Raw genomic sequence first — 14,518 nt, forward strand, 5'->3', positions numbered from 1 at the left:
TTATCTTTTATTGGCATTGTTTATTTGGTCACGGCAAGGCATCCCATAGAGTACTTGTTGTCAGATTCTGAATGAAAAGCAACCAGGGTCAATGCTCGGTCTTATGGAAGCCAGCTTCGGCTAACCAAGTCGGGAAACAGAAACACCGAAACACACAAGAGATGCATCTTTCCCGGGGCCAAAAACCATTGGACAAGTGCAGGACGCCACACCTTAGAGGACTTTCGCCTGCGATATGAATGTGGTCCTGTCTACTGAAGAACAAACTACAGGCCTTACTCGGCAACTTATGCTTCTTTCACCCATTTCCCAATAAATTACTGCGTAGTACGTACTTCGTACTTGAAATAAGCAAACGGGAGTACTTTTTTTGTTCTTTATAATTGGTGTTGAATAAAACTTACTACTGTAGTTTAAAGGTTTTTGTTAAAACCATGTGTTGCAAATTCATGATCTCTCCCCTCATGGTTCAGGGTGCAGTGGTCCACCCATCATCAACCCTTGGTATTCTCTTGTTCATACTGCTCTGCTAAACCGTCAGCAACAAGGCTGTACGGCCAATCCATAAAGGGTAGGTCCAGAATCTTAATGTAGAATTAGAAAGTAAAGGTCAATGTATGTCTGAGAAATCAATGATGAATAACAGTTTATTTCAATTATCTATCAATCAGCAGGGAAAATTTCCCAAAGTCATGATCCCGTAGGAGCAGCATTTCTATCAAAGTTACAAGCAGGGGATCATACGCTGAACACAAGTCGGTCCAAGATCCAGGCAGACAAAAGTATACCAGACCATTACAAAAATCATCTGCTTCTAACAATAACAAACACTGAGCACAAGTCAACGAGACTTTGAATCAATAAGAGTAGAGAACCAAGGAGAAGAAGAGAAAACTGAAACATTTAAAAAGATGCAATTGAAAGCCCTCGTTTCCTAGTTCAGCCTATCATCATTTATACCAATAATCCATGACTAACCACAGCATGAACAGCATATAGCAATAAATAAAAAAAACCACTGGTAGGAAGTGCGCCTTTTTTCTTTCCACAGTTCCAAAAGTCAAGGAAACGATTTAAGCAAGATGCAAGATGCAAGACGCAAGTCATATCTAATAGAGTACATTACAGAATACCAGCAAGAAATGGGATCTAGGGACATGGGTAACACTAAGTATTGCCAGAGCTCAAGAGGTTTCAGCAGCAGGTTGAGTCAGCCCAGACTCGGTCAACAACCTGTTCAAGGATTCTGGAGAGTGTACCTGGTACTTGACTTTTCCAGAAGGCAGAAGGTAAACCTCAGCCAATTCTAGCTTCTCAGAAGTAAGACTTGTGCTGTCCATTGTCTTGCTGAGAACCTTCAAAGCAAGCTTAACAGCATCTTCCCGAGTAACATCATCCTTGTAGTCCTGCTTAAGCATTGACTGTGCAGCTTGGTTGTTTGCTCCGATAGCAGTAGCTTTCCAGCCACCATAATTCCCACTTGGGTCACTCATGTAAAGTTGGAACCCATAGTTCTTATCCCACCCAGCAAACAGAAATGAAACACCAAATGGTCGTAGCCCACCAAACTGAGTGTAACCCTGCTTGGTATCACAAAGAGACTGAACAAGCTGCTCAACAGGCATCGGTTCTTGGTAAGAAAATGTGTAACGCTGAGCTTGGACACGAGCTGTATTGATAAGAATGTTTGCATCAGACATTATACCAGCCACAGCACAAGCTACATGATCGTCGATCTTGTACATCTTTTCGGTTGAGGTGGAGGTCTGAAGAAGCTTAGAAGTCACCTTTTTCTCACCAATCAAAACAACACCATCTTTTGCCAAAATCCCTATGGCACTCCCAGCATTCCCAATCGCCTCCATTGCATACTCCACCTGGTAAAGTCGACCTTCAGGGGAGAAGATTGTTGTACGGCTATCATACCTCCGAGACATGATTCACTACCTTAAGAAGAGAAAGATACCACCAGTTTATCATCACAGATATTTCAAGTAATAATTCCTCTTAATTACTGTGACAAATATGTACTTCGTATATATATGACCATCAGCCATCAACCAACTCACGAAAAACATTTAGATAAGTTTCACATGAGCAACGACATGTGTAAGTTCAAGAACAACAACCAAAACTAAGTACCAGCATCCATCAAATAGAAACAAAGTTACAAGGTACCTACAAGGTGATATATAAAGCTTTATAATAATGTGTAGAGCAACGACAAACTTGCAATTGAGATTCTAAACATGCACAATACAGAAATTCCTTTTTCTTCATTTTGGGGGGGGGGGGGGGGGGGGGGGGGGGGGGGTATTTGTGCTACGGTACTATGATGCACATGCACATATCACATTTCATATCAATACAAGGAAATCCAAATATATTTTTCGGGTATTTTCAGTCAATTCAAAAAATAAAGGGTAAAATAAAATCCCAACTTCAAGCATTGTAGAAAACAGGCAAGTGATACACAACTATAGTGGAAACAAGCAATAAAATACGGAGTAGTTCATATGGCACATATGTTTGCATGGTATTAGATAAATGCAAACACAAGAGACCGTGAACCTGAATATCAGAGCAGAATTCAGATCCAATTTCCTAAAATTGATTCAAAATAAAGAGAAAGTCTATGCAGACGAAATAGTTCTCCATCCAAAATCGTGGTCAGTGACTACATTTTTTAAATACCCATGCTATTGACTAAAAGGCTAAACTAATCATCCTAATACATGCAAGTGACACAACCAGATAACAATATTGGTAACCAAACCATGATAATAATAACAATGAGATCAATCCATGTAATTTAGATTAAGAAATAAACAGGAGTAACTGCTCTCGCTAATATAAGTAAACTTTAGAAAAAGGAAATAACATTAATCACAGTACCACACAAATCCATTCATCATATCTACTTTCCAAGTTCCAACAATCTCTTCTCATTGAACTTTTGGGAGTCAACAAACCGAACCTGATAGAAGCTCAGTCTACCCAGATTTAACCTCAAATAAATAAGCTAAAGTTACCCTTGAGTGCTTTTGCAAAACTAGCCCCGGATTTTCTTTTTTCTAAACAGAAACTTTCCCAGAAGCTCTTGCAATTTCTAATGATGCGCCACCAACACCAACACTAAGTATTTCGAAATTAACATTTTCATCGATGTCACCATTTCTTAAATGATCGACTCCAAATATGTGAAACACTCTTTTTGGAATAAAACCAATCTAAGTTCAAGTAACAGATTCAAGGTACCCCACCCTTCCTAAACTTATACCTTAAATAGTTAAATCTACTCAATCAGAAACCTGTTGACTCTGAAGTTTCCCTCCAGTGTTCTATCTTGCCATTGACACGTTGCATCACTAAAAGGTCCAGAACTATGTTACAAGCAGCATGAACCAAGATACTTCTTCCCCATGCATTGTTTTAGTAAAGCTCATTTAAACTGTATAAAGAAATGCCTCAAAGTAGAACCCTAATGGTGGCTTACATAATTTTTCAACCACTTTGTGTCTCCTCCGGGTACTCTCAAGTTAGTCTTTAACTTTCCCAAAAGTGTATAAATTACAAAACATGTGCAATCGGAGTCCCCTTTGTGTACAGACAGTACAGACCTACATCAAAAGTTCATAGGCATTTAAGCCTCTATTTTGTATGCAACTCATTTTCCTGTCTCTAAAGTACTTCATTGAACATCTCAAGAGGCATATATCTTCCGCTGTAGTCTTTAAGTAGACCTGTCAAACGGGTCGGTCGAGTCGGGTTGTAAAAAAAATTATTTGCGGTTTCGGGTTTAATCGGGCCAGTCACTTTCGGGTTCGGGACGACCCAACAGGTGAAATTTTAAAACGCGGATTATATTTTTATTAATTTAGGTAATAAATATACAAAATACGGGCACAAATTAACAAATTTTCCTACACAAGTTTATATTTAGTCAAATTCAATCATACATATAATTCAAATTTAAATCATATTACACACAACAATGGTAAAAATAGCGTGTATACTATGCTTAAAGTTCCTCATAATCTCATTCATTACTATAAATACAATGATTTTCAATCGGTCGGGTCAAAACAGGTTTGGTCGGGTTTTGACCCATTACTTTTCGGGTTGCTCGGGTTCGGATAAAATCGGGTTGCGGGTCACAAAGTCTTGTTCAAGACCCAGTATTTTCGGGTCGGGTCGATGTTTGACAGGTCTATCTTTAAGGCATGGAACTAACCTGATTCTCCAGTATACTTCCCTCCTTCCTCACTCTACTCTCAATCACCCTTCGTCAACATTTGTACGGTTACATTCTCAGACCCCAGTACTGCAACATTGTTCATCACTTACAATGTTATAGACCTTTCATATCTCTCGTGATGTGAGCCTCATTCACAAGGACATTTCCTTTCTTCATCTTTAAAAGCATCTTACTTGGTCAAGGCCTCTAAATCTATGTTCCCTCATCTTCGCCAACCTGCATATGTCCCTTTCTCTGTCTCTATCATTCAATATCTAATATAAGTTCCCATACATTTTAATCTAGACTTATACCACCGCCGACTAGCTGAGTCTACCTCTCTCATAACCCTCTTACCCTCCGCCCCCCGCCAACCCCACACACAATAGGATCACCTAGTAAGATCACTACCGCCTATTAAAACCCATGTCTTCCATAAGTTTCAGTGTGCCAAAATGTTTCTTATGACTACATTCTAAAAATAATTTCTGTCCAAGAAACTCTTCTTAGCATACCTTAACCATTTTAGTGTCCATTCTCTTATCTAGCATTTATATTCTATTGAAGTAACTCCCACACAACTTCTTATCTTCTCCTATGGTTGCACATAGATAAAAGCATCCCCCTCTCTAGTCTCTACCATCTAAGTCCACTGTCCGCCACCATAACATGTGGTCTTTATCTTGCTTTACCAGCCACCAAACACTCTGAAGAGGCTAGCTGCCCTAATAATCACACATTAGAATATTGGTTTGAGTTCTGAAGGAGTGAAGGTATCTTCTGAACATAGAGAACTCCTGATGCACTTCTCGATCTAATTCAGCATGCAATGATGAATATATTTACATCAATGTCACCATTACCTTGAATAATTGACCACAAATATCCGTAACACTCTGCTTTTGGAATATCCTCCGCTCAAATACTAGTATCTGGTCAAAGGTATCCCATCCTTTCTTAAAGTTACACCTCGATTCTATTCAATCACAAACACATTGACAGAGTCTTTTTACGATGATTTGTCTAGTCATTGACGCCTTCTTGCATCACATAAACCAAATATTTACCAGAAGCCAATAGCATGAACCAGGGCACTTCTCCGTTTACAATGTTGGTAAGCCTATTCATAAACGTGGCAAAAAGATATGAACTCAAAATTAGACCATCAAGGATGTGGTACATTATTATTGATCCAGTTTGAGTCTCCACTAGGCAGTCTCACTTCAGACTATAAATCCCTCATAAATGTATTCAATCACTCAACAATACGCAATCAAAGTCCCCTTAGTCTCTACTCTCTAGACACCTCCAAAACAATTCCCTTAATATTCAATTGGAGGCCTTTGTATCAGTAAAAACTACTCCTTCTGTCGCTTAATATTCGCCCGGTTTGACTTTTTGCACTATTCACATAATTCACTTTGACTCTATTTTATTTCTAGTATAATAAAACAAATGTTAGTATATAATATATTATTGGCTTCATCTTAGTATATATTTTCAAAATATTAATATTATTTTAAGTTACTATAATATGTAGTAAAGATATTGGTGGTCAAAGTTGTGCATTGACAAGCTTCTTCAATCAAAATGGTGCGAGTATTAAGGGACAAAGGGAGTACATACAACTCACTTTTCCTATCTCTATAGTACTCTATTGAACATCTCCAACACGATTCTCAAGGAATGAAACCAAATATATTGGTATCTGAATTATCTCCCTCCTTACTCTATTCTCAATCACCCTCTTCCATAATCCAAACATTCGTATCATGGCTTAGTAACTGAATGTTGCCATTTTCCTTATTGGTATGCCTCATTTGACCACAGTATCCACATTTTTATGGATAACCTCTCAAAAGTCACTGATGTCCCACTGTTCATCACTTATAAACCTTTCCTGTCTCTCATTGATGCGAGCCTCACCCACAAGGGATTTTCCACTGACATTCTTTAAACACCTTACTAGGCTAAGGCTTCTAAATCCACACTTCCTTGTCTTTACCAAACTGCATACATGTCCCTTTCTACTTCTCTATCATCCAATCTCTAAATACAAGCCAATACATGTCTTGGCATATACTCCGTACTACCTAACATTTTTCACTACTAGCTTCATTTTCATCTCTCGAGACATCGTTACCCACACGTCAAAGCCTTATATGCTTCATTTTTTCCCCCTTACCTTGCCATAGTCCCGGTTTCTGCCACTTTTCTCTTCATCTCTCTCTATCTCTCTTAACCCACTTTCATTCTCCCTTGCTTTCATTTCTGATAGTCCAAAGAAATTTAACCCCAAAACACAATATTGTAGCCAACAAAACATGAACATATGTACTCAGATGAAATGAAGACTATTAATTTACATACCTCTCAAACAATATCTGAACTAAAAATCAACGAATAAGTTCTCAGTTTCCATTAAATTCAAGCAAAAACAAACAAGATAAATAAAAAATCAGAGTTCCAAGCTGATAAATCTGTCATCTAAAAGATACAATTTAAAAACCCTAATTTGGGTATTGTTTCGCTCAAAAATCAAAACCCCAACCCGCAAAAGCCACTCGATGTTGACCTTTAAACTCATAATTACTCAGCACTTGACCAACTTTACTCTTGGAAATTGAAGTCACCCATTTATAAAAATCCTTGAATCGTGAAATGAAGGATCAAACAATTCGACAAACTGAGCAAAACAATCGACGCAGCAAATCATAGAAATCGTTACATAGAATCGGAGATTCAACGAATTACTAAGCGAGAAGAACAAAAAGATGAATGATTAAAACTAACCTTGAGAAATGCAGAAAGATCGATCGAAAGAGGAGAGAGAAATAGATGAGAGTAAAGTGTGCTTCGCTTTGCACTTTGGGGTGGTGTACTCTGTATTTGGCTTCAATGTTTCGGAATGGGAAGTGCGAGTTGCGACTTGCGAGTCCCGACTTGCGAGTCCAACTACCGAGGAAAACAAAACAAGCCAACGATCGAGCCTAAGGTTTTCGAGGTCTCGAGTTCGAGCACAAGCTTGATTAGGTCTAAATAAACCTGATTGTAGGTCGTATTTTATAAATCGGAATAACTAGGTACAGAGTATGTTATATATTTTGAGTCTAAAACTATATTATACTAGTTTTATATGCACGTGATTCGTGCGATAATATATATAAACTGGAGTAAAAAAATGTAATAACAACTAATCACCACAAATAATAGGAAGAAAACTGGTTTGCAACGTTAGTCTAAATAAAAATTAGACAACATCTCTATTTGAAAACATCTAAATACTTAAATAATGTACGGAGTAATACTCATTCATGTACACATTGAAAAATCTAAATTGTAATACCAAAATAACTATATTAAATATAGGATTTTTTGTGATTTACCACCTAAAAAAATCTAAATTGTAATACCAAAATAACATACATTTCAACATAAATAACATCCATTGTAACAAAAATAACACAAACATTTTACTATAATACTCAGTAGTAAAATAACATGTTGACATGTATTATAATATAAATAACATAAACTTCTATATAAATAATATAAATTGCAACATAAATAACACAAACATTTTACTAGAATAACAAATATTAAGCATGAAGTGTAAAATAACATATTAACATGTATTATAATCTAAATAACACACATGTTCTACATTAATAACATAAAACGGTTATAGGAATAACATAAGCATTTTACTCGAATATCACAGATTAAGTATTAACCTAGTTAAGAAACAAATAACAAAAGTACTACTAAAATAACGTACACATTAACATAAATAACATACATTAAAATATAAATAACACAAGCATTTTGTGGGAATAGCACAGATTAAGCATGAATCGTAGAATATCATGTTAACATATATCTATACTAATATATTAAAAGGCGTTGGGAAAAATGTCTATGTGGCACGTAGTACTCTTCCTTTTGCGCCACATCATCCACTCAACAAATGATATGTCATATCATGGACAACCAAAAATCAATACGTACAATGAGGTTCGAACTCTAGACCTCAAGTGTGGAGGATATCTCTCATTACCATCTTAACCAACAACCATTTGTGGTTTATCTCTTCACATTAATTTATAAATGATGTTAACATGAAGTTTAAAACAACTAACCTTTTATGATTGACTATTTTGGAAAAAAATAATAATTAAAGAATTAGGACAACCATGGATAAACATGATGTCATAAGTCTCATAAGCATCAACTACAAAAATGCCTTGCATGACTGCATATGTCTAATTTGGTGTTTGTTAATTTTGAATCACTTATTTCCACTAGAAAATAAATTATACAAATTGTAAGATGATGCAATTGAAAAATTATTTCTCATGATAAATGACTTAGTGTGTTTGTGTAGTTGACGAACTTGATGAATGCTTTCACTTAATGTTATACATGTATCTTATCAAATATTTTGCTCAAGAAAAATCTAAAATTTTAAATATTCAATGTAGCAATCGGGGCATCGCCCGAGCCACACACTAGTTATAATCTAAATAACATAAATTTCTTCATAAATAACATAAACTGTAATAGAAATAACACAAGCATTTAAACATTCATTTCTACATAAATAACATAAATTGTAATAAAATATCACATATTAAGTATTAATCTAGCAAAGAAACAAATAAAATAAAGTGATACACAGTAACATAAACAACACAAGATTTTAATTAATTATTACTCTGGTTTAGGCATAGGGAAAAATTACATTTCTTTGTCTTCATTGTTCTTCATGCTTGAGTTTTCATCCCCGTTATCATCATTACACTCATTCATATTCTCTTCCTCTTCGTTAGTTTTTCTGTGTTACAAAATAGCAAGATTTTAAATAATGATTGCAAAAACCCTAGTTATCATCGAATATACAATAAATAACATAAGTACAAGATAAAGTAACTTATATTATATCAAAAATAACATACAAAATTATGAAAATAGACTAGCTTATAAATTGTCGGAAATTACGAACTGAATTTTAATTCAAGATGCAATTGTGTCATCGTGTTCAAGTTTTTCAGAAGTACAATTGTACAATTTTAAAGAAAGAAAACTCAAAAATTTAGGGTTTATAAGTAAAAAAATTCAAAATTATGGACAAAAACTAGGAAGAAGCTACATAATTATTCAGAAATTGGTGTTACTCACCTTGTATTCTTCAATTCCTTGCTTTGATGATGTTCTCCAAGCTTCATTTCTTCCATTTTTACTTCATAAGATCTTCAAAAATGGTGAGAGAACTTCAGCACAGATCTAAGGCGAAGCGTGCAATCATGTCGAGAATGTAGGTTAGAGAGGGAGCTCGAGGATTATATGCGTTTGCCCATCAGCCTACTTTGCCAAGAGGTGGCAGGAGGCTTTTTGTTTCAGGAATTTCTTCTTAGCTTTCGAGGGTTTTCGAGTTTCTACTTTCGAGAGATTGAAGAAATGTAAATGTAGAGTAGATACAAAACTCACAAACCTTCAAAAATGGCGGTTCGTGATAGTTGTGGAGTGAGAAAGTGGGGAGAGAAAGCGGAGAGGACCGGGAGAGAAAACTTCGAAATGGAAATGAAGCATTTGTTTAATTTTTCTTCATTTTTTAGTCTATTTATAGTTAATTTTGGCAGTTATGTTATGTTACTTTAATTTTATGTTATTTCTGGCGTTTCATATGTTATTTTATTTTAGCCAATTGTCTCAAACTTGGTGTTCTTGTTCGTAAATTTGCATTTTCACCTAATACCACTCCCAAATGATAATGAATGGTAATGAAAATATAAAGAAAAAAAGATAATTTTGAGTAAACTACCATTTACCATGGGAATAGATATTGGTTTCTTTACAAATTCATTCTCATTTACACCGTTTATAGTCGGCTACCAGACAGCCCGTAAAAGATATAGCGAACCGCCAAACACTATCACATTAATAAAAGCATACGATAAAGGGAAATCAAGTAACGATGAACACCATAAATATAACAAGAATACGAGATTCTAATTATAAGTGCATGATTTTAACAAAATAAAGTATACGATTCCAAGTCCTAAATCTTAAAATCACCATAAAGCCACTACCCCAATACACTAGTCTGTAAAACCAAAGAACAAGAATAAACTAAATGAATTCCCCCTAACAATGCATTAATTCCTACGACAACGAAATTAAGAATTCTTCACAAAAAAAATTAAAGAACGGATTAGTCGTGACGAAACAATCAGACAACTGATGGGCAGAAAGTAATCAAATAATCAGAACCGGTACAAGTGCAGGTGCTAGAGGCGTCATCGTAGGCGTAACTGTAAGCCGTTGGACACGCATTCTTAAACATCTCCGAGTATTGCGTAGGCGTACACGTCTGTGGGCTTCCATGATCACCAGTACAACAATATTCCGGACTGTTAAAAGCTGCGCACGCACTCTTACAAGCCACCACTACCCCTCCGTCGTTTGTGATTTGTAGTTCGGGTGGGCAGGATCCGTTAAGGTCAGCTACACAGCCTGCGTACTCACAGTTTCCAGTTCCAGACCCTGTAGGCTTGACTCCTATCCCTACATTGTACCCATCTACTAGGCTTACGTCGTAGAAGTCTTGACCACCGGCCCCGTTTAGGGTGAACTCAACTAGGGACACGGGTGGGGCACCTCCGCCAACGCATTCGAGTCCTCCGCAGTCACCGGTTGAGCAGGTTCCTGCACCTGTTGTGTCGAAGTTGCATCCTGTTCTGGCCCAGAAACGGCCTGACCAGCCTGCTGGGGGATTGACTTGTATTGTTGAGCCGGGGGTTAGTGTCAGGCTACCTTCTCCGAGGAGTGATGGACCGTTTCCGGTCAATGTGCCGGGCCAGACGGTGTAGGGGCATGTGTTGAGGAGTGTGAACACGGTTCCTGATGCCCTGTTTGTTGAAACACCTGCATTAACAAACATGGGCGGTGGTCACAACTTACAAACAGACACATTGTACTTTTGGTAAAAAATTAATTCTAGTACGTGGGTATAGTTTTTCAAATTTCAATTCTAGTAGTTTTTAAAGTATAAGCCATTAAGGCTACATACTTTTTCAATCGAATTAGGAATCTAACATATACATTATTCATTCATGTTTATACACTACACCAGAGTCCAGACAACTTCCACTCATGATTTCATTTTTAAAATAAGCAATTTGATTAGTTGCTAAAAAACATTACTACACGGGTTTAACACATACGGAATAGTATTGATGCAGGTGTTATTGATGCAGGTGTATAATAAGCCATGAAACCAATACAAATTTCAAATTCATAAACCTTAAATATATATTTCCGTTACACATTGTACTTTCAATGACAAATCTAACCACACTAATAAATTCATTAAACAGATATACAAGTTTCTACTCGAATAAGCAACAAACTAAATACCCAGTCACAAACAACATTACGTGATGGCTCGAGTTAATTAAAATTTAAAAGAAGACTGACTAGCAAATTCAGCCGGTTACATTACATACCTAAGAAGAGGAGAGAAACCAAGAGGAAAGCAAAGCTGCTGCAATTGATCGCCATTGTTGTGTAAAAAGAGAGAGAAAATAGGAGTAATGAGGATTATGGGTAGTTGATATGACGAACAATAATCTGTTATTTAAAGGGTGAAAGTAAGAAGAGTGGGTTAAGATTTGAGAGTGGGAGGTTGAAAGGCTAAAAGGGCGGATGCATTATATAGTTAAGCTTTAACCCCCCCAACGATCTTAATTTAGGAATTCATTCAAAGATTACCATACTTCTTCCTCTTTCCTTTTTTATTTTTCTTAATGGTTTCCTATGTTTCCACTTCATTTATTACGTGTGACTCTCTTTTTTGTGTTTATGGAGATTTGTGGATTTTATTGCAGATTCTCTTTCCATCCGACATTTTTTTTATTACTCCTTTTCATTTTTATTTTTATATTTCTGGTTAGATTCATCACTCTTTTATTTATGTCTATCTATCTTGCACGAATATTAAGGAATACAATTAGGAAAATTTGCTCCAAATAATTAATTCCCTTACATTTATCTAACTTAAGGTGATAATAAACTAATAATTGTATCTATTTGGATCAAAGTTTGTGTTAGATTACTTTGGGTCGGGTTGGTTTAAATCCGATTGATGAATCATCTGGTTAACTGGTTTATTTCGGGCATACTCGAGTCATATCAGATATTGATTAATTTATTACGGATTATGAATAAAATAATAAAATATTCATCAATTCTTAAATGAACCTGGTTCAGACTAAATTTATTGTGGATCGTGCCTAAAAAAGTTCAACAACTTGTTCCTAATATATTTTGGCATTTTTAAATATCAAATTTATGTCGTTGATACATACTGTGCTTAAATAATGTGATTTAAACGACAATGCAGTTTTAAAAACATAGAGTTACGTACTTTGATTCGAATGAGGGTTACTATATCTAAGAGATTTGGTGCTTAATTTATTATAGTCCATATATGAACAATAAAGATCCCTATGTACATAAAATGTGTGCTAGGGAAAATTATTGATTTTTTTGAAGGAGGGAAAATTATTGATTTTGGTTCTACACTAATATTATTGTGGACCAAGTCCATGCAAGAACAATCCTAAAATATTATGTTTAATAATTTTTAAGTCGGGGCGATTTAGGTCTTGTGAATTAAATCCTTAACCCTTAAAAAGTGGAAGCTTGCTTATTCTTATATGTTTACTATTAAAAAGTGGAACATCCTTAACCCTTAAAATGTTCCTCATGTTTACTATTCATATGGTCAAAGTTTAAAAACTTTGACCGTGATTAATGGTATGATATATTAAGAGTATAAATATTAACTTGTGGGATAATATTGGATTCGTTTCAATATAAATTTTCTAAATATCATTTTTTTTTATAATTTTTACTAATGCGAAATTAAAACTATTAACGGTCAAAGTAGTGCATTGGAAATCGCGCGTAATGGAAAAATGAGGAACATTATGAAACGGAGGGAGTATATAAAAAGTAGGCATATTTGTTGAATTATTAGAGCGCCACGTAGGAAATCTAATGGTTTCGGCCAATGAAAAATAAGATTTCTAATTTATTTTTGAATTAAAAAAAGCGAGTGTCATGTAGATAATTAATTAGGCGTCACGTAAATATTTTAATCAATTAATTACTAATACATATACTAGGGGTGTTCAATTTCGGATATTGTATCCGATCCGATCCGAAATTTCGGATATCCGAAAGTTTCGGATATCCGGATTATTCTGATGGCATATTTCGGATCGGATATCCGAAAATCCGAAAACTATCCGAATTTTAAAAAATTAAAAAATAATCACGTTTTAAGCTAAATTTTTTCGGATATCCGATCCGAAATATCCGAAACCTTAAAGTTGGATCGGATATCCGAAATTTTGGATCGGAATATCAGATCTTATTATTGTTTTTTTTAAAATATTGAAATATTTCGGATTTTTCGGATATCCGAAATGAAAAAAATATTAATCCGATCCGAAAATCCGAATTTTTTTCGGATATCCGATCCGAAATATCTGAATCCTAAAACCGGATCGGATATCCGAAATTTCGGATCGGATCGTTGGATTTTCGGATCGGATATTTTTGCACACCCCTAACATATACAACTTCATCTAAAATCAAACACTCTAATAATTAAAAAATAAATCTAAAATAAAATTCATCCAAAATGAAACACTAATGTAAAATAAAATTCAATCCAAAATCAAACATTAATCCATTAATAGAGCACCACGTAAAAATCTAATGGTTTATGAAATAAGATTTCAAAATTATTTTTGAATTAAAAAAGTCGGTGCCACGTAGATAAATAATTAGGTGCCAGGTAGATATTTTTATTAATTAATTACTAATATTACACATATACAACTTCATCAAAAAATAAACACTCTAATAATTAAAAAATAAATCTTAAATAAAATTCAATTCAAAATCAAAAACTAATCTAATATAATATATAAAATATTTTTTTTTGAGGGAATATAATATATAAAATATAGTAGTTGGTATATATAGAAGTTTTATTTTAACTTAACAATTTAATAAAATCCGTGCATCGCACGGGCTAAAATCTAGTCTATACTATTATTAAAACTCCAAGGCAAAAAATGTCATCTTGCCACATGTCGCATCGTCATCTTTGACATGTCATCTTATATAATTTGTGAGTCGTTAAGACATAGGTCTTCACCTTTACCTTCTTGATCATGAAAAATGTTAGTTATACGTTTCGAACCCGTG

General features: G+C 35.0%; 2 protein-coding genes across 3 annotated transcripts; both read right to left on the minus strand.

Moving 5' to 3' along the window:
* Positions 1-621: 621 nt before the first annotated feature.
* On the minus strand, positions 622-7,258 carry LOC110784639 (proteasome subunit alpha type-4-like). Of its 2 annotated transcripts, none has more exons than NM_001426358.1 (2): positions 7,031-7,258; positions 622-1,947 (listed from the first exon to the last, which is right to left on the minus strand). In NM_001426358.1, exon 2 carries the CDS (start codon positions 1,935-1,937, stop codon positions 1,185-1,187), a length of 753 nt encoding a protein of 250 aa, NP_001413287.1. In that variant the 5' UTR covers positions 1,938-1,947; positions 7,031-7,258; the 3' UTR covers positions 622-1,184. The 2 variants fall into 2 exon arrangements, with proteins under 2 accessions (NP_001413287.1, XP_021844791.1); XM_021989099.2 differs by having other exon boundaries at positions 913-1,943; positions 7,031-7,181.
* Positions 7,259-10,225: 2,967 nt separating this feature from the next.
* Positions 10,226-11,929, minus strand: LOC110784593 (pathogenesis-related thaumatin-like protein 3.5). Its single transcript, XM_021989042.2, has 2 exons — positions 11,743-11,929; positions 10,226-11,161 (listed from the first exon to the last, which is right to left on the minus strand). The coding sequence occupies exons 1-2, from the start codon at positions 11,795-11,797 to the stop codon at positions 10,467-10,469; spliced, it is 750 nt and encodes a 249-aa protein (XP_021844734.1). The 5' UTR covers positions 11,798-11,929; the 3' UTR covers positions 10,226-10,466.
* Positions 11,930-14,518: the final 2,589 nt, after the last annotated feature.

This window comes from Spinacia oleracea, chromosome 5, assembly GCF_020520425.1.
Source record: "Spinacia oleracea cultivar Varoflay chromosome 5, BTI_SOV_V1, whole genome shotgun sequence".
Taxonomy (NCBI): domain Eukaryota; kingdom Viridiplantae; phylum Streptophyta; class Magnoliopsida; order Caryophyllales; family Amaranthaceae; genus Spinacia; species Spinacia oleracea.